Raw genomic sequence first — 18,668 nt, forward strand, 5'->3', positions numbered from 1 at the left:
GTTGCAAATATCGTCGGTTTCTCTTCTCTCGCGATAGGTTACCATCTTTTTTACCTGGCTACGCACAACACAATTTAAAGTCTGCTGGCTTTGAGAAGCACATTACCTGGGAAAATGAGTGTAACACTCACAAAGGGGGCAGTAGAAGTAAGCGTACATGTTAATATAATACACTGTTTATTTTATTGACTTGAAATAGTAATAGATTCGAGCCGTCGTTTTTCTGCAGCCGTTAGCACTGTCAGCTAATGAGATTTTGTTTTGACAGCTGAATATAAAGCAACATTAACATTAACCTACCAAATTGTGAAACGTTTTATGTTATTTAAAGCCAGTTTTCTGTGTTAATGGTATTAAATAAATACAAGCTTGCCTCATGTATTCAAATATTGACGCAAAAACAACGCTTTATTTATGTGTTGTGACTCAAATCTCACTATTTGACCAATTCTTCCTAAACATTTGGTGTCCATGTTGTTGACGCTTACCTTCTAGGGGCGGTACATGTATTTGCCACTTCATTAATCTCTTATGCATGTTTTACTGTAACTTTGGTAGCATGGTAATGTGACATGGGACAGGATTGGGCCAGGAAGCAGACAGATACTAACCATGTTTGTTGTTGTCTAGGACCTGGTAAAAGGATCAGAGGTGAAAAATGCCGTGCTGCAGATACTTGTAAGTAAACTCTCACTCTCTGCATTGCCTCTAATGTCTGTGCTGTCTCTATACAGTAAATACAGCCATGCTTATATGAAGATTATTAATGTTTATATTTTGTTTACTGTACTATGTACACAGGGCAGTTGGATTTCTAATGTTACTGTCAAATGAGTGTGATAATGTTGAGCCTTGTTTTTTGTACTTATAAAATCCTGCTTTCCATTTGTGTTTGTCAGAACATCCGTCAGGTGTCTACTGGCTCTCCACCCAGGTACCGGCTAAGGATGAGTGATGGTCAGCACACTTGGTCTTGTGAGTATCTTGTAGTTGCCAAGTCTGTGACTGTGGGTTTGAAATGTTGGAAGCAAGTTGTAATGTCATTAATTATTAAGCAAGAATTAGTTTTGAATTGGATACGGTCTCTTTTTTAAGAAAATCATGCCTAAGGAGATAATCTAGAACCAGTTATGGATAAATCAGTTGAGTCATCTTTTTTGGAATGAACATGAATATGTTGGTATGTGTTTTGAATGTAGCCTTCCTACTGGCTACACAGTTAAACAATCTGACAGAAGACAACCTGGTACCTAACAGTGTGTTTCTGTTGAAGAGGTCCATCAACAATAAATTGGCAGATGGAAGGTATGTGTTTTCATTTGCATTTCCTCCATGATTCCTTTTCTATATTTATTTGGTTCTTGCCCTTAATTTAGACATATTTGAACTTCCAGGTCTGTGGTGATTTTGTTGGACATGGAGATGTTGCAGTCTGCCGAAGAAACTGGAGGGAAGATTGGAGATCCCACTCCATATGAAACAGTTGGTATGACTTTTTTTAAATGCACATTCATGAAGTCAGGATCCATTCAAAATGGCTTTCATGTTCCTTATGGTGTTTTTGAACTTGCAGTTAAGACGTCATCTTCACAGGAGTCTGTCTCCAGCACCTCTGTCCCGGCCTCCCCTCCATCTGCAGCAGAACCTGGACCCTCTAAATGGAACAAAAGCAGTGAGTGTACTATTTAAAGCTATCGTGTAGTTTAGTGTTTTGAAGCCAGTAAAGTATTGACAGTACCAAAAATGCCACTGCTTGCAAGGCAGAGACTTTAGAATAAATCTTTCTCAAACACAACAAAACAATGCCTCCAGAGGCCCTCTGTTTGTGATATTACATGTCATTTAGATTGATACTACTCATTTGCTACACAGATTACAGTCATTAAATGCCCCACTGATGTAAACAAGTTCTAATTTCTTCATTTAGCTGAGTTAGAAGCACTGAGCATAAGGGCTGTGATTGAGGTGAATACAGTTTTGTTCACAAGAAGTCACAGAATAAATGATTTGTTCTGAAATCATGCAGAAGGAATTCTTGATTGACATTTACTCTGAATGTGTAGTTTTCAATGTATAACTTATTCACCATCGTTTAGGAATAAAATGTTTTTCTTTTTAGAAATCAATTATTACATTTCTCAGATCTCAACATATTTAGTTGATTTTTCTTATTAAGACCGTCATTATTCATCTCTGTTGCACTGTGAATATGGAGTGATTGAATGAGAGTTGCACAATAACAGGATATTTTAGGATTGATGAGATTGTTGTTCGTTTGGCTGTTATTTTATAGAAAATCTCAATACTCAACCTCTCATGTGACCAACAGAGGGAGCCATGTACCCTTGGAAAGAACATTGCTGATGATAGATTTGCAGTTGATTTCCTCAACACAAACAAAGTCTTTGTTTTTCAATCGCATTTACCATACCAAACTTTAACCGGGAATATAGACTAAAAATATCATCCTGGCATCATTCTTTTGATACTCATCGAGCTTCAGTGTTCAAATTCAGTAGACTGAGCGTCAGTTAAGAACAAGATGAAACCGGATCACAAAGCACAGCATGGTATTCAACCAGGTGGAGGTAGCAACAGCAAACGTCAATGTAATGGAAGACTGCGGCTCCTTTGCTCTATTTTCATATCACACTTTGCACTTATTTATTGCTCACCTATCAGAGCAGGAAACTATCTTATCCACTGGCCTCTGCAGCTGGTGGAGACAATAACTCACACCTTTGACTGTTTTACCACCAGTCAGCTTTTTATAACAGAATGGGAACTCAAAATGATGGTTGGTGTTCTGCCAAAACGGCTGGTGCCATGTATCATATAGCCTGTGTTTTATTGGGTGCTCTTTTGTTAGCCGAGTCTTTGTTTCACTCACTTGCTTTCTACCACCAGCTGCTCTCAACATCCGCATTGATTTTGTTGTGTGGCAGAAACATACCCAATAGTCCTCCTCAGTGGAGGATGTAGGCATGTGGGTGGATAATGAGTGCTTGGTATATATTGTTCCTTTGTAGGTGTTTGTCTGCACATGTGTGTAAATGTGTGTGTTGTGGCTGAGGCAGATGTGTGGGCCGATGGCTCCTCCAGTTCATGGCTTCATGAATATTGTTTTGTGGACTGAATTCCCCTCATAGCGATGCACAGGCAGACGGAGGGGGAGAGGGGGAGAGAGAAAGTCAACTAATTTGACTGAGCAAAGATGAGGCTTTGCATTAAGTAGTTCATCCAACTTCCTCGTTAGATCCTTTGAATCGTGTTACCTCAGAGATCGCGCCAAATACATCAAACTGGCTGCTCTATTTAATTGTTCTGTTGATGAAACACTCCTGCATTCTTTTCTACAGCCAAAAACAAGCCTTATGCATAATGTCTCACTAGTAAGTCGTATCTCCTACTGAATGTGTTTAATTACTTTGTTTTTGTTAATAGCAATGCGATACATTTGTGTGCCGTTAAAATATTATTCAAGTGCCACACATGATTTGTTTCCAATGAGCTGTGAGTGTTAAGACTGGGTAGGGTCCTATTTTTATCAGAGTCGGGGTTCAAGCCTCTTCACAGTCCTTCAGCTCCTCCCAACAGGGAATGTGAGAGAGAAGGAAGCAGAGTTGCAAAATGGAGGAATGGTTTTAACTGGATGATGTGGATTTTAAGAGATGGTTACCCCTCATGACGCACATCGTCTGCCTGATTCCTCAACAGCAATTACAGATCTATTGCTGCATTAGAGCATTGTAAAACGAACATCAATACACAAATACATGTGGTGATTACTAAAATAATATAACAAGCCATAGAGCCCAATCATGTAAAACATTATTCCGTGACGGTGTGTCTATCCTAAGCAGGCTCAAGCTAGATTTAACAGACTAATACAAATAATCTGTGAATCTCTTTAGGATAAACATTGTGCCTGAATGAGCCAGTTGGAGCAGTTTGTTAGGATTTAATTATGTGATTCAGAATAAACACGGATAATCATTTAGCATAAACATGAAAAATGTTCAATGTACAGTACAGTATTACAATTATTCAATAATATTACTAAGTCTTACAATATAGCTGTTTCTACAACTGTCCACCGTCTGCTCATGTACTGTCCAATCAGATCAGCCGATCAAGCACGAACAGGTTCTGACTTAATGGTGTTGCTGTGCCTTTAAAAATACTTCCACCTAGGATACACCTTTGGTTCCTTCCTTCTTGTCCTTTCTGAGACATATCATCCTTAATGATGAACTTGATCAATATCCAGATCACGGTCCAGAGGAGAAAGCGTAATTAGCTGAATGTAAAGCCCGCCCTATCAGCCACGGGGGCTCTGATCTGCAGGGAAGCCTGACCTCTGGCAGCGCGGACTGAGAGGATTTCCCCCTGATGTCAGCAGACTTTGATGGAATCATTTCAAATATTTTCAGCATTTATTATTAATGTATGGATGACTTGTAATCTCTGTCAGTCATAAGTGACATTGTTCTGCCTTAAATACAAAAATATTACCAATATTAATATTCTGTATTGTTTTAAAACAAACTAGTCTGTAAGCACTAGGTGTGGAGCCAAAGGTCATGACACAGTCGTCACTGACGTCTCTGTGTTCCCATTTAAATATTCATCAGCAGCAACCCCTGAAATAGAGCACCTTAAAACTGCTTCGCAGATGATATTTAAATTCTAAAAAGAGATCTGCACTCGCTGAAGTGCAGTTAAAAAATGATTCATTATTCATTACTAACTATTATCTGCAGGTTTCTTTTGTCCTCACAACTCTTTACACTTTGCCACTTATTCTCTGAACACGCTCTCGCTTTCTTATTCACTTTCTCTATTTATGGCCTTTTCCTTGTCTACATATTTTTAATTTTCTCTGCTCCTGTTGTATCCTCACCATCAACCACTCTCCTCAAATGGGGGGCGTTGAATACGTTAGTGGCCGACATATTAGGACTCTGTACTCCTCTTAATCACCAAAAATGAGGATTCTTGATCAATCTCTGTGCCCCGCTCTTTGCTCTGTTCTTCTCCCGTCCTCGCCTATCATCACCTCGTCTCTTCTTTCACTACATGCCTCTTTCCTTTAAACACTCCATCCGAATGGCGTGTGTATGAATATTGATGTTAATTACCCCTCGCCTGAAAATAGCTGTTCAATCTGTGATTCCCCCAAGGATACATGAAACACACACACACACACACACACACACACACACACACACACACACACACACACACACACACACAGACACACACACAGACACACACACACACACACACACACACACACACACACACACACACACACACACACACACACACACACACACACACACACACACACACACACACACACACACACACACACACACACACACACACACACAGGGGAGGGTATCATCGAGGTGAGTTGCTGTTATGCTCCAGAACAGGAGCTTATATCAGCGGAGTGGTCTCTGTGGAATTGCGCCTTTTTATCCCTGACAATTCTTCCCCTCAAATACTGTTCCTCAATATGACACGCCTTTCAAGCCAAAATGCGAAATTGAGCAAAATGTAATTTGACAACAGCCAACTATCGAGCCTGAGTCACTGCTGATGGGGCTGATTCAACGCTATTGTGGGAGGCGAGAATAACACCTTGCAATTCTGTAGGCCGGTCGGAGTTGTTCAAGTTTGCTGGCATTGTCATTTTTTAAATACATATAAAAGATGATCTATTTAGAAAACAATGGGAACTTTTTCTTCACTTTGCTTTTGTAGTTGTGTTGGTCTGTGATTTTTTTTATATTGGGTCAAAGTAAGGTGGATTTAGTGCACACCTACCTAATCTTGAAAAACATTATCAACCTACTAATTCATTGTAACAGCATACTGTAACATTTTGAGTTTTATTGATTAGATATTACTTGTATTTTTATGTATACAAGTGAAGGCTTCCTCATGTATTCATACTGCTAAAGACATTACTGCCTATTTAAAACATTCATTTGACCTTTATATAAGTATAATACCCTCTAAAGGTTTTGTTTCACTCTGACACAGACTCGTGAATGTGGTTAGGAATGATGTACTTAGAAATGTATATTTGATGTCAGTACTGATATTCGGATATTTCATTATTATTTTTCCAATGACCAAAAGGCATACTGTAGGTAAAGTAATTAAAACATTTAATAATCGATGGGCAGTATTACCCTAAAAGAAAATCGGTTTCATTCATTGGCACAAACTTGACAAATTAGTAACTCTACAGGGAGATGTGTGCGGAGAGTTTAATTTTCTCAGGCAGTTTATCATTTGGCTGCCGCTCAAATGATCAGATAACAGTTCGACCACTAATGTTTTATAATCGCTAAAATATATTTTTAGAGTGTTTCATTAATTCCACATTGCCTCTTGGAAAATCCAGTAGGTGTTCTACCAGTTACGTACCCTTATCATCAAATTAAGTGGTTAACCTCATCTACTGTGCATGAAAACTTTTGCATGTGCTTGGAGGTTATTTAGCAACTCAAGAACTCCCCAAACAAAAAGAGATTTAGTAAGAACACAGTATGTTCTATGTAATTTGTTGAAATACCTGGATGTACAAGTGCATCTGGTCACAATTTGCATTACAGTAGATATGTGAGCAAGAGAGTCAACGTCAAAGGTGCCTTATTTGGATAAAGTAGTATTTCCCAATGATATACATACTGTACACAGCATTACACACTTTGTTAGGGCAGCTGCAGAACGTGCCAAAAGTGGAAGAAAGTGATGATATTTTGGGAAAGCAGCTTCAGATTGAGCATGTCTGCATTGTGGGCCACGCAGGCTCCACATTTAGATTTTTTTTTTTAAGCTTTGAAAAGTGTAATTGCTCAATAAATGTATTAATCTTTAATCACTATTTGATTTTCATCTTGTACATTTGGAGTACAAATATTCAGGAACGATCTAACTTTGTTTCCCTGCAGACCATTCTCCTCCACGAGGACAGGGAAGTGGTTTTGTGGGAAAGTCCCCCATGAAGGCATCACCCATGAAGGCATCACCCATGAAGGCGTCACCCATGAAGGCGTCACCCATGAAGGCGTCACCCATGAAGGCATCACCCATGAAGGTATCACCCATGAAGGCATCACCCATGAAGGCGTCACCCATGAAGGCTTCAACCTCCAAGTTTTCACCAATGAAAGCTTCGCCAATGGAAACTTCCCCTCAGAAGTTTACACCCACAAAGGGTGGCAGCACTTCTCTAGGTTCTTCAACAAAAGTGATTCCAATAGAAGACCTCAACCCTTACCAAAGCAAGTAAGTTTAAGTGTGTGTCCATTTCTAAATGTGACCGTTTTCACATACAGTACATGCACAGTAGTTCTAAAATTCTTTAAAGGTCTCCTATTATACTGTTTTTCATCAATATATTATAGTTCTCAGATATATACAAAACATGTCTCTGAAGTGTTTGGCTCGAAACACCAAACAGATCATTGCAGCATTACCCATAATCCCCTCTGTTTCAGCCCTGTTTCAAAAGTTCTGATTCTCTGTCTGTTAATTTAGATGAAAATAAGGAGCCCCTCCCCACGCCCCTCTGAGAGATATTTGGTTAAAAAGAACACAATGGTGCTCTAGGAGGAGATTCAGGTGATAAGGACGGGGGGGGTTACCTTAGTTGGTGATTGGCTAATAATAATAATAATAATAATAATAATAGGACAAAAAGTGAGCGAATCTTTTTTCCTGGAACTTTCAGAGTGTCTTTACACAGAGGGGACACATGTTCATGTATAAAAGACGTGAACAAGTGGATTTTGCATAATAGGTCCCCTTTAAACAAAACTTAACTTTGTGAGGAAGCTGACATGTATGCATTTCCTCCAAGATTCTAGGTAAACAATGTTTTTTTCCTTTTACTCGTTATAAAAATGTCCTCGTAGTCTTTCCTCTATTTTCCTGTTTGCTGCTATTTCAGAGAATCACTTTGGGGCATTTTTTAAAATGTGTATCTCTATGCCTGCGTGAGCATTCAGTTGTTCTTTACCAATGCCTATATGCTTGTGTGTGTGTGTGTGTATGTGTGTATGGATTTTGCGTGGGCACTCAGCCCATCTGCATGGAAATGAAATGACCAATCTTTCCTCAGAAAGGTAGACTTTAACGGCAGGTGCTGCTGGGTCTTTATTGTCTGCTGCTGAGGTTTTGATTCTGCTATTTGCCCTGATGGGGATTTGGCCAACCTCGTTTTTGCCCCCCCTCCCTTCTATTCTCACAATTTCTTTACTTCCTCCGGGGTTTAATTTTACTGCTGCCCCCCCCCCCTCCCGTCTTGCTTCTTATCTTTTCATTTAGCTTAAGTCTCTCGCCTTCAAATTGGCCACAAAAGACAAGGGAACCGTATAGCGAGATGTATTTACCCAGATTGAACTAAAGGTATCCTGTCAGCTCTCTCTCATGTATGAACTCTGATATTGTAGCCCAGTTTGAAATTGCAAGCTGTAAAGTTAACTGTGCCTCTAGGTGTTGTAACAAACTGATGACTGTTCTAACTTTGAAGTTGGGGAGTACCTACAGTGAGAAAAACCGATTGCTTCAGCAGCTGTGTTCTGCTACGTATGTTAGCGTGAAAAGAAAGGCACGGGTGTGTGGCAAGCTGTGTTTGTGTACATGCTCTTATATGGCCATTTGCACAGCTTTCTCATCCCGTTCTGCCGCTGTTAAGTAATAGCATCTAGAGCAGAGTATAATTGGCTTTTGGCTGCCATAAACCGTGGTGTAGCAGTCTTATCCATACTGAGCAGGGAATGAGGTTCACTCTGGGCCAGCAGCTGCTCTCATGATAGGGGATTTAATTGCAGGCAAAGTTATGGTATGAATATCCTCAACTGCACAATTATCAACGCAGTCAAAAAGCTCACTGCTGCATAAACTGCCGAGCTAGGCTGGCTGTTGTTAAAAACAGAACAAGAGGCATATTTGAAATGCATCCCGGAGTTGGCAGATGAACCCCTAGTTCACTCTTTGAAAAGAAAGTTGCTGGGTGTCTTTTTTCTTCTTTTCTTTTATGAAACTTTGAAAAAAAAAAAAGGAGACACTCATCCAGTTCCCTTATGTAAGAGTTGTGATGCTCATTAACAAAAAAAGAAGCTTTTAATATTGTCTCTGCAGCGTTCTTCACTGTTTGGTTTGACCTGAAAACTTCTACACTTTTAATTACCGTAAGTTGAAGAACATAAATCCTTTTTTTAATAGTTACGTGTAATATCGTGAATACCCATAAAATAAATCTGATTTAAAGGCATTCTCGTTCATCCTGCAGGTCAAATATTTGAAAAAAAACGTATGCAACAAATGTCTTCTTCAATGTTTTCACCAAGGCCATTTGGGGCTAAGTTCCGTCAACATCACTTTTTGCACATTGCGTGATTTACCTTATTTTGTTGACATATGCTTTGGAAGCTCTGATTCATTATGATACGCTCTGTGTGTATTCTTAGATGGACTATCAGAGTCCGAGTCACCAACAAGTCCAGCATCCGCACCTGGAGTAACTCTCGAGGAGACGGAAGGCTTTTCTCCTTTGAAGTACTGGACGAGAGTGTGAGTATGTTTATGGTTTTTAAGGATCCCCAGTAGCTTTTGCTCTTGACGAAAGCTACTCTTCCTGGGGTCCGACACTTAAAACAATGCAACAATAATACAACAACATTCAAGACATAAGTCCTGACAACATTAACAACATTAACGACATCACCAACATCATCACGAGTAGACGAGTGGAGAGGCCTGCATGTCAAACACATGTCATGTCACACATGGCTGTTTTTGGTTTTATCCATGTAACGAAATGTTGTTTGATGGAAATGTGCTGCTCAACAGGGAGAAATCAAAGTCACAGCGTTCAACAAAGAAGTGGACAAGTTTTTCTCACTAGTGGAGCAAGGCAAGGTGAGCAGACCCCCCCCCCCCTCACCCACACCCATCCTTACTAGATGTGATAAGAGTTTCTTCCCTTAAATAAACTTTAGTTCTTTTGTTACACATTATTATTCCAGCTTCGAACGCTGGAAAGAAATGTTTGTATTTGCGTTGTTTCAGAAGGAGCTTTGAAGCATCGCAGCCATTTCATTTCTTTGATGAAGTGGACAACATTAAGACAATATCTAAAGGCTGTAAAAATCCACAAACAACTTGCAGAGTAAGCTTCTAAGCTCAGTTATCCATATTTTATGCGGATAACGCCTCAAACTAATATATCATAGGTAAAAGAGTGCCTAACAAACCCTTCTGCAAAATCCTTTAATGCCTTCAGGACTTCTGACCAATGAATGAGCTGGAGGCAAGTATTAGAGGATTTTGTGGAAGGGATTTATTATGTCGTAGTTTACTGAAATATATGTTATATATTTGAGACATTTACAGCATTTGGGAAGATATATGAGGCCAGGAGTATGCTGAGAACAGTGGGAACAAACTTCTGATGTGTTGATATTGTTTTGTTTGCTGATATTACATCTATCACCAATGTATTGAAATGGCTACCAGTCCAGCAGGCTGTGTTCTCCATGGAGGACGTGTTTATAAAGTTTCTATTCCAGCATTAGTATTCGATACAGAGATAATTATTATTTTACGTCAATATGCTCACTCCTTCTCTACATATTAGAAGCGAAGCAATCACTTTCAACACTGGAAACAATGGGGCGGAGAAATGCACAGTTTACATTTGTTCATATTGGTGTCTTAATCCTGGTAGTCACATGGGGATTTATTGCCAATGTTGTGTCCTGGCACTTTTACTTCCTTGATGATTACAACACATTTTAGGCACATCATCTCCATCTACTTCATTGTCAGACTTGCAATCCTCTTAGACTGTAGTCACGGTACTTACAGCAAGTAAAGAGAAGAAGAATTACAGCTACCAACAAAAATCTTCGAAACATTTGCTCAGGCTTCTTTTTTATTCAAAGGCCCACATATTTGAATACCCACTTTTTTTTTTTTGATTTCAAATGACTGTTGTAATATATATTTGTATTTTTTGAAAGCCTAACAACACAAGATCTGCAGATAAGCTATGGCTTTATAAAATAATAAAAAAATCCTTTGGGATTCTTCTAGTATTTATCATATGGACTAGGATCAAAATCAATGGAACATTATCATTATTTTAATCTCGTCGCACAGTCATTTCTCAGAAAGAACTTGGAGATAGCATTTGTTAATAGGATCATCTTTCATCCCGAGGGTCCGGATTCAAGACCCTGTGTCAGCGAGGATCTGCTTTACTGTCCAGCTCCAGCTAAGGTTATGCAACTGACACTGATGCTGGAGGCCTGCAAAAACAACTACACAATAATGTTATGTTGTATAGAGGGATCCCTAAAATACTAACACATTTTAAGAAATAATTCATATTTAAGAATTCCTTTTAACAATAAAACGTATAAGTGCTGCCCTTAAATGAAACGTGTGCCTTCAGGTCTTCGAAGTTTGAAGTCATGTTCACAGTATACCAGAATATTGCGTACAAAAAACACAAGGCTGGCATTAATAAAAAAGCGATAAAAAGTAACGGCAGCAAAACCGAAGCCCTGCTGGTTGGCACCAAAACCACCCTCTCCAAAACCTCATCCTCCCCTGCCTCCAACCTCATCATTGATGGCTACTCCATCCCCTTCTCTGGCCAAGTTAAGAGCCTTGGTGTCATCCTGGACAGCTCCCTCTCATTTTCACCTCACATAAATAACATCACCCGGACTGCCTTCTTCCACATACGCAACATCTCCAGACTCCGCCCATCCCTTTCTCAATCAAAACACTGAAGTCCTGGTCAATGCATTTGTCACGTCCCGCATCGACTACTGTAACGCCATCCTCTCAGGCATTCCCACCAAGCTCATCAATAAACTACAAATCATACAGAACTCTGCAGCCCGGATCATCACCGCCACCAAGAACACATCACCCCCATCCTCATCCAACTCCACTGGCTCCCGGTTCAATCCCGGATTAACTTCAAAAACCTACTGCTCACTTACAAAGCCCTACATAACCTGCCCCCCCCTATCTGGCTGACCTTCTTCAGGAGTACACCCCCTCTCGCTCCCTCCGCTCCTCCTCTACTGGTGTGCTAACCGTCCCCACCCCACGCCTCGTCACCATGGGTGCTCGCCGGGCGTTTTAGCTGCACTGACTCATGAACTCCCTCCCCCCGCACATCCGACAGTCAGACACAATCACCATATTCAAATCCCAATTAAAAACCCACCTGTTCAAATCTGCCTACTCACTGTAGTGCTCCCCATTATATGTTCCATCTGTGTCCACTTGACTGTCTCCTCCATGATTTCCTGTTTGTGTTTTTATCATGTTTTGTGGCCTATTAGCGTTTTCTTTCTTTTTTAACAAATTGTACGGTGTCCTTGGGTGCCATGAAAGGCGCCTAATAATAAAATGTATTATTATTATTAAAATGTCAGAAGAGGTATACTTCGAGGAGGGCAAACAAGGAGATATATCACCTTTTTTCCTCAATAAGGACGTTGGCAATGGTCTCAGGCTATTGTTCATGCAAGAAACAATGGCCTTTCAATCAATCAATCAATCAATCAATGTTTATTTATATAGCCCAATATCACAAATGTTACATTTGTCTCAGTGGACTTCACAGTTTGTACAGAATATCAGTATGACAATACGACACCCTCTGTCCTTAGACCCTCACATCGTACAAGGAAAAACTTCCAAAGAAAACCCCACAGTTTAAAGGGAAAAATGGGAGAAACCTCAGGGAGAGCAACAGAGGAGGGATCCCTCTCCCAGGACGGACAGACGTGCAATAGATGCCGTGTGTAAATTGAAAAGATAATACATTTGCAACATAGGTAGTCCAAATGTTTTGAAATGCATGTGTGTATAATAAGAAGATGAATCCACGAGGATATCCATCCAGGACTTATGATCCAGGACCGCAGCCACGACTCAAGATCCAGGACTCGCAATCCATGACACAGGACCGCAGGATCATCCATGACTCCGGATCCCGGCGTATATAGACACCAAAAAGAAAGAAATTTGGGGAAGCTGGGTTAATCGGAACATGAGAGTACACAGGTATAGACAGAGAGAAGGAAGAAGTAAGATGTCCCCCGACAAACTAAGCCTATATCAGCAAAACTAGGGGCTGAATCTAATCAGCCCTAACTATAAGCTTTATCAAAAAGGAAGGTCTTAAGCGCACTCTTAAAAACGGATAGGGTGTCTGCCGTCCGAACACAAACTGGAAGCTGATTCCACAAAAGTGGAGCTTGATAAGAAAAGGCTCTGGCTCCCATTGTACTTTTAGAGACTCGAGGAACAACCAACAACCCTGCATTCTTGGAACGCAATGCCCTAGTAGGACAATAGGGTATAATGAGTTCTTTAAGGTAAGATGGCGCCTGCCCATTAAGGGCTTTGTAGGCGAGAAGAAGAATTTTAAATTCTATCCTGTGTTCTATAGGGAGCCAGTGTAAGGCAGCCAGAACAGGAGTAATGTGGTCCCTTTTCCTAACTCTGGTTAGTACACGAGCTGCAGCATTTTGAATCAGCTGAAGCGACTTGACTGACTTCTTGGTACACCCTGATAATAAGGAGTTACAATAATCCAGCCTTGAAGTAACAAATGCATGGACTAGTTTCTCTGCATCGTTTTGAGGCAAGATATGCCTGATTTTTGCAATGTTACGTAGATGGAAGTAGGCGGTCCTTGAAATTGATTTTATGTGGGCGTTAAAGGATAAATCCTGATCAAATATAACACCAAGATTCCTTACAGTCTCACTGGAGGCCAAATTAATGCCATCCATAGTTAATATATCTTTAGATAATTTGTTTCGTAGATTCTTCGGGCCAAGTACAATAACTTCAGTTTTGGTCGTGTTTAACATGAAAAAATGTAAGGTCATCCACGTTTTTAAGTCCTTGAGGCAGTCTTGAATTTTATTTAGATGATTAATTTCATCAGGCTTGATTGATAAATATAGTTGAGTATCATCCGCATAACAATGAAAGTTTACAGAATGATTCCTTATAATATTGCCTAACGGAAGCATATATAGGGTGAACAAAATAGGTCCAAGCACTGAGCCCTGTGGCACTCCATGGCTAACTTTGGTTTGCATGGAAGATTCATCGTTGACACGTACAAACTGAGAGCGTTCAGATAGATAAGACCTAAACCAGCCTAAAGCAGTTCCCTGTATGCCAACTAAGTGCTCTAGTCTTTGCAATAGGATATCATGGTCGATAGTATCAAATGCAGCACTAAGATCGAGTAAGACAAGAATAGAGACAAGTCCCTTGTCAGAGGCTATTAGAATGTCATTTGTGACTTTAACCAGAGCTGTCTCTGTGCTATGTTGTGTTCTAAAGCCAGACTGAAAATCTTCAAATAAATCATAGTTTCTTAAGTAATCACACAGCTGTTTTGCGACTGCTTTCTCAAGAATTTTTGAGAGGAACGGAAGATTAGAAATAGGTCTATAGTTGGCTAAAACCTCTGGATCGAGGTTGTGCTTTTTAAGAAGCGGTTTTATCACTGCTACTTTGAATGATTTTGGAACATAGCCTGATAATAAAGACATATTCATAAGTTTCCAGTGCGTGCTGTTAAAATGGGCGGTGCTCACCCTGAACATGCCATTTGGAAATGAACAACAGGTAGAACACATGTTAAAGCTCTTGCTCAGCTCTGTGTGTCCACAGAGCTTAATAACTCAATTAACCCCGACCATCGTTTTGCTCGTCACACGGGCTCAGGCATCAGCCGCTGACAGGGACTCCCAACAGCCCCACATCCAATTTGTGCCCTCTGCCCTCCAAAGATAAATAAAGGAATGAATCCGTCTTCCCTTCGTGATCGGATTATTGACAGAACAGTGAGTGGGTGTGACTGGCTCTGAGTGGCCAGAATGCTTATTACATTAACTTCATCTCTGTGTGGGGTAAATCAGAGAGAGAGAGGGGAAGGAAAGCAAACAAGTCATAGAGCTAAAATCAGAGGCAGAGAGATAGAGGGTATATACCCTCTAATATTGGAGGGTTGGGGGAGTAAACGAAGAAGTGTGCCTCGCATATTGAGTTTTACATGTTGCTGTTTAGCAGACTTGCTCTCAGCTGCTGCTTATTTTCTGGTGAATTACAGAAGTGATGGGCCTGATATGACACCACATTTTAGTAAGACCTGAAGGTTTTTCCTTTCTTATTAAGATCTTTGCGTGGCTCTTTTATAAAATAATAATTTCCTTTGTGGGATCAATAAAGTGATTACCCAATCGATTGGTTCACGCTGCTTTAACTTCACAGGAAATAATCAGTCTGATCAGCTTTGATTTGATGACTTTGCTCATCCTTTCTCTGTAGGTGTACTACATCACTAAGGCTACGCTGAAGGTAGCTAACAAACAGTTCAACACACTGAAGAACAACTACGAGATGACCCTCCAGGCCGACTCATCCGTCGTGCCATGTGATGACAGTCAGGGCATTCCCGCAGTGAACTGTGACTTTGTGCCCATTGCAGAGCTGGAGAACAGAGATACAGACACCATTGTTGGTAAGAGAAGAATTTCATCAATGAGAATTGATGAATACATTTCTAGCATTCAACCACTCAAAGATAAAAAGGTAAGAGTGAGATAGCAGGTCTGTTAGAGGGAACGGTAAATGCAAATGAAGTGTGGCCGATCAAGGTTTTTGTTTTGACATCTCTCTCTCAAGCACATGGTTTTCAATCCTGTCTCAAAAACAGTTAAATCAACTGATTAAGATAGATATGTGTCACAACCAATCAGCCGTCTGTGGTTCGGGCTCAGAAGGTGACTCACTCCCTCTTCAAACCTTGTGAACAGTGGAAACAAGTGCGAAGCGTGATTCATCAACTGTGTTACCCAAGAAACCTAAAATACTTTTACCAGGGAAAAATAGAAAGCATGTGGCCCAATTTATAACCCAGAGGACGGATGGTCAGGCTGCCAGTATTAGAACATTTGGGGTATCGGCTGGGTCATCTCTATATCTACTCTTATCAATTCAGACAATTACAAATGATAGATTAAATGTTTGGCTAATAGACAGGCTCATTCCAGTTGTACCATTATGATGGGCTCAGAGGGAAGGTTAATTCAGACATATTGGAAAGAGTAGAGATACAACGAGGATAATGCTCCATTCACTGTTTTTATAAAGGTTAGTTGCAATGCCTGCCCTATGTGCCTGAGAGAAATGTCTTATCTCGGTGACAGGTAAATTGAGACGACCGATGTGTAGAAAAACCGTGTGATTGGCTCTCTGTTATTAATGAGATGATGTACAGGTATTATACTAATATTAATAATTAATTGCGTTTATTTTAACACTCTACATTACATATATTAGATAGCAATACATCAATGCTGTGGACAATACCCACAGGAGCAATTTGGGGTGAAGTGTCTTGCCCAAGGACACGACGGCATGTTGACTGCAGTGGGGGTCATGGCGGGATTAAACTAGTGTTCGCCTGCTCAACTGTTCTGAGGATCAGAGCACTATCCCCGCTGTGACAGTGATGTTTCTGTAGTTGTGGCAAAGAGTGTCTTTTTTTAAAACTGCTATTGGTCTGTATGCAAGTACATGGCTTATTTTTAAGTAGGGCATTATTTAAATGTGTATAATTTTGATTTCAGTACAGGTTTATAAGGACCCATTTAAAGCTGATGGTGTCATTAAACGGCCATTACATCTTCCAAACAACTTAATAATGATAGCTTTAAGAAATATTTGTAATTGCTGCTTAAACAAAATGAAATAGACACACATTTTAATTCAAATACTCACATAATGACTTAATCATATTCCAGTCTGAGCAGAAAAGTACAGAAGCCTCGAGAAGTTGTCAAAGTTAAATGGCCAGTGAGTATTATAGTGAAGCAGAATTTAAAGAGCAATCTCTGACGCATTTCTAACCACATCCATCAGTTTCTTCATTTTATCACACACACCCAGATGGGAAATTGCACTTCACTTTGCATCGTATAGGGCTGCAATTAAGTATTCAACATGCCATATTAGAGATGAAATTAATGGTGGCTAGGAAATGCCAACCACATACTGTAACTTATTCATGTAGGTTTACATTCCGAGCAGTAATATTGCATCACTAAATGAGCGTAAACTATGAGCAATGTAAGCCAGCGGAGCATCACTGTTTAGATGCACTGAGAGGGTTTACCTGATGGAGTGTGTTCGCAGAAGGGCAGCGTTACACGTCCTGTGTGTGTCATCTGTTGTCTCTCCATTCACTCTCTCCCCACTACCGCTCTCCTTGCTCCTTTGTTAAATAGGGGATTATAACATGGTAATGAGAACTGTCAGCCTGTTCCTGTGGTGATAATGGAGTTCAGAGGTGGGTGACATCGTCTCAATCATAATGGAATTATCGAGGGCTAAAAAGGCACAGACACGGAGCAAGAGAGGAGGAGGGGGGAGAGGGAGAGTTTAGAGAAAGGTTAGCAGAAGTGGCAGTCTGGCGGATGACGTTTAGAGAATGACGGGTTTGCAAAATCTATATTGTAATTAGGCCCAGTCATTTTATTTAATGCATGGTTGTGACACCATGGGATGATGGACAGAAAATGAAGTAACACTAATTCAATCATTGCCATTTAAAGGGGCCCCGTGGAGCATTTCACCTCTAGTAGTGCTTTCGGCAATGCTTTTACATGTGGGTCCCTGTTATGTGCACACACAACACAACACAACACATAACTCAATAGATGGCGGAAATGAAATTGCAATGCTGTAACAACGGCAATGAAGAAGACTGCAGTAGTAAGTAAGTAAACAATGCAATAAAAAAAGAAGCTTTTTTAAATTGTTCAAATGTTGGTTTAAAATGAGGAAAGGCATTCAACATATTGTCAGGTCAATGACATACACAGAGCATTTTAGAGAGTAACTTTGTTTGTTTACAAGAAAGACTGCACCTTTTTGACCATTAGGTTTTACATCATGTCAAATGACGAACCTTTGCCGCTAATAGCTTCGTTGTTTTGGCTGCTTTTCTTTTCATACGATTGAAAATATCGAAGACGTTTTTTTCGTGTCAATTCCAGACTAAAGATTCAATCATAGGATGTCAGTTTGTACGCACAGTCTATTTAACCTTTGGTTATATGATTAAAATGTGTTCCTTCATAATAATTCATAATACTTCTCCGAAATTGATTCAGTCTTTTTATTTGCTTTGTTCTCAGTAACCTTTCAACTCTCCGTTTGTTCTCCAAGAGCGTCTTGAATTAATTTGACTTTGGGTTTAATTCTTAATTCGAGCCCTTTTTAGGCTCTGCTCTTCACCTTCTCAGCGCTCAGCAGTAATCTGAGCATGACAGGAAACATGAATGAGCATGTTTGTTGTGGTCCTGAGTGTTAGCCAGCATGTTATGACATTTATGTCAGTCTGCTACAACTGGCAACATCAGAGGGGTGTCTACTCTCTGCTGTGTTGGCTCTTTAGTGCTCATGATGTGATACCTCTTGATATAATGTAGTGCATCCAGGGGGTATTTTCACACTTTACACCATGTGGAGGCATTTCAAAAGGCTCTTTTCACATAACAGACAATTGCTTTCTTACCTCTTTGGAT

At 40.1% G+C, this 18,668-nt stretch overlaps 1 protein-coding gene across 3 annotated transcripts in view; it reads left to right on the forward strand.

The window, feature by feature from the left end:
- Positions 1-12: 12 nt before the first annotated feature.
- LOC307020307 (replication protein A 70 kDa DNA-binding subunit-like) overlaps positions 13-18,668 on the forward strand; it is a 42,102-nt gene continuing 23,446 nt past the window's right edge. Inside the window, exons 1-10 of one of the 3 annotated variants that reach the window (XM_079651550.1) lie at positions 13-147; positions 631-678; positions 900-975; positions 1,200-1,305; positions 1,395-1,486; positions 1,574-1,672; positions 6,972-7,308; positions 9,495-9,597; positions 9,877-9,945; positions 15,406-15,598. In XM_079651550.1, the coding sequence (XP_079507676.1) occupies positions 115-147; positions 631-678; positions 900-975; positions 1,200-1,305; positions 1,395-1,486; positions 1,574-1,672; positions 6,972-7,308; positions 9,495-9,597; positions 9,877-9,945; positions 15,406-15,598 (1,156 nt within the window). In that variant the 5' untranslated portion in view covers positions 13-114. The remainder of the gene's footprint in view (positions 148-630; positions 679-899; positions 976-1,199; positions 1,306-1,394; positions 1,487-1,573; positions 1,673-6,971; positions 7,309-9,494; positions 9,598-9,876; positions 9,946-15,405; positions 15,599-18,668) is intronic. The other 2 variants (XM_079651551.1, XM_079651552.1) reach the window with 2 other exon arrangements.

This window comes from Notothenia rossii (genome assembly GCF_949606895.1).
Source record: "Notothenia rossii genome assembly, chromosome: 9".
In the NCBI taxonomy this organism is placed as follows: domain Eukaryota; kingdom Metazoa; phylum Chordata; class Actinopteri; order Perciformes; family Nototheniidae; genus Notothenia; species Notothenia rossii.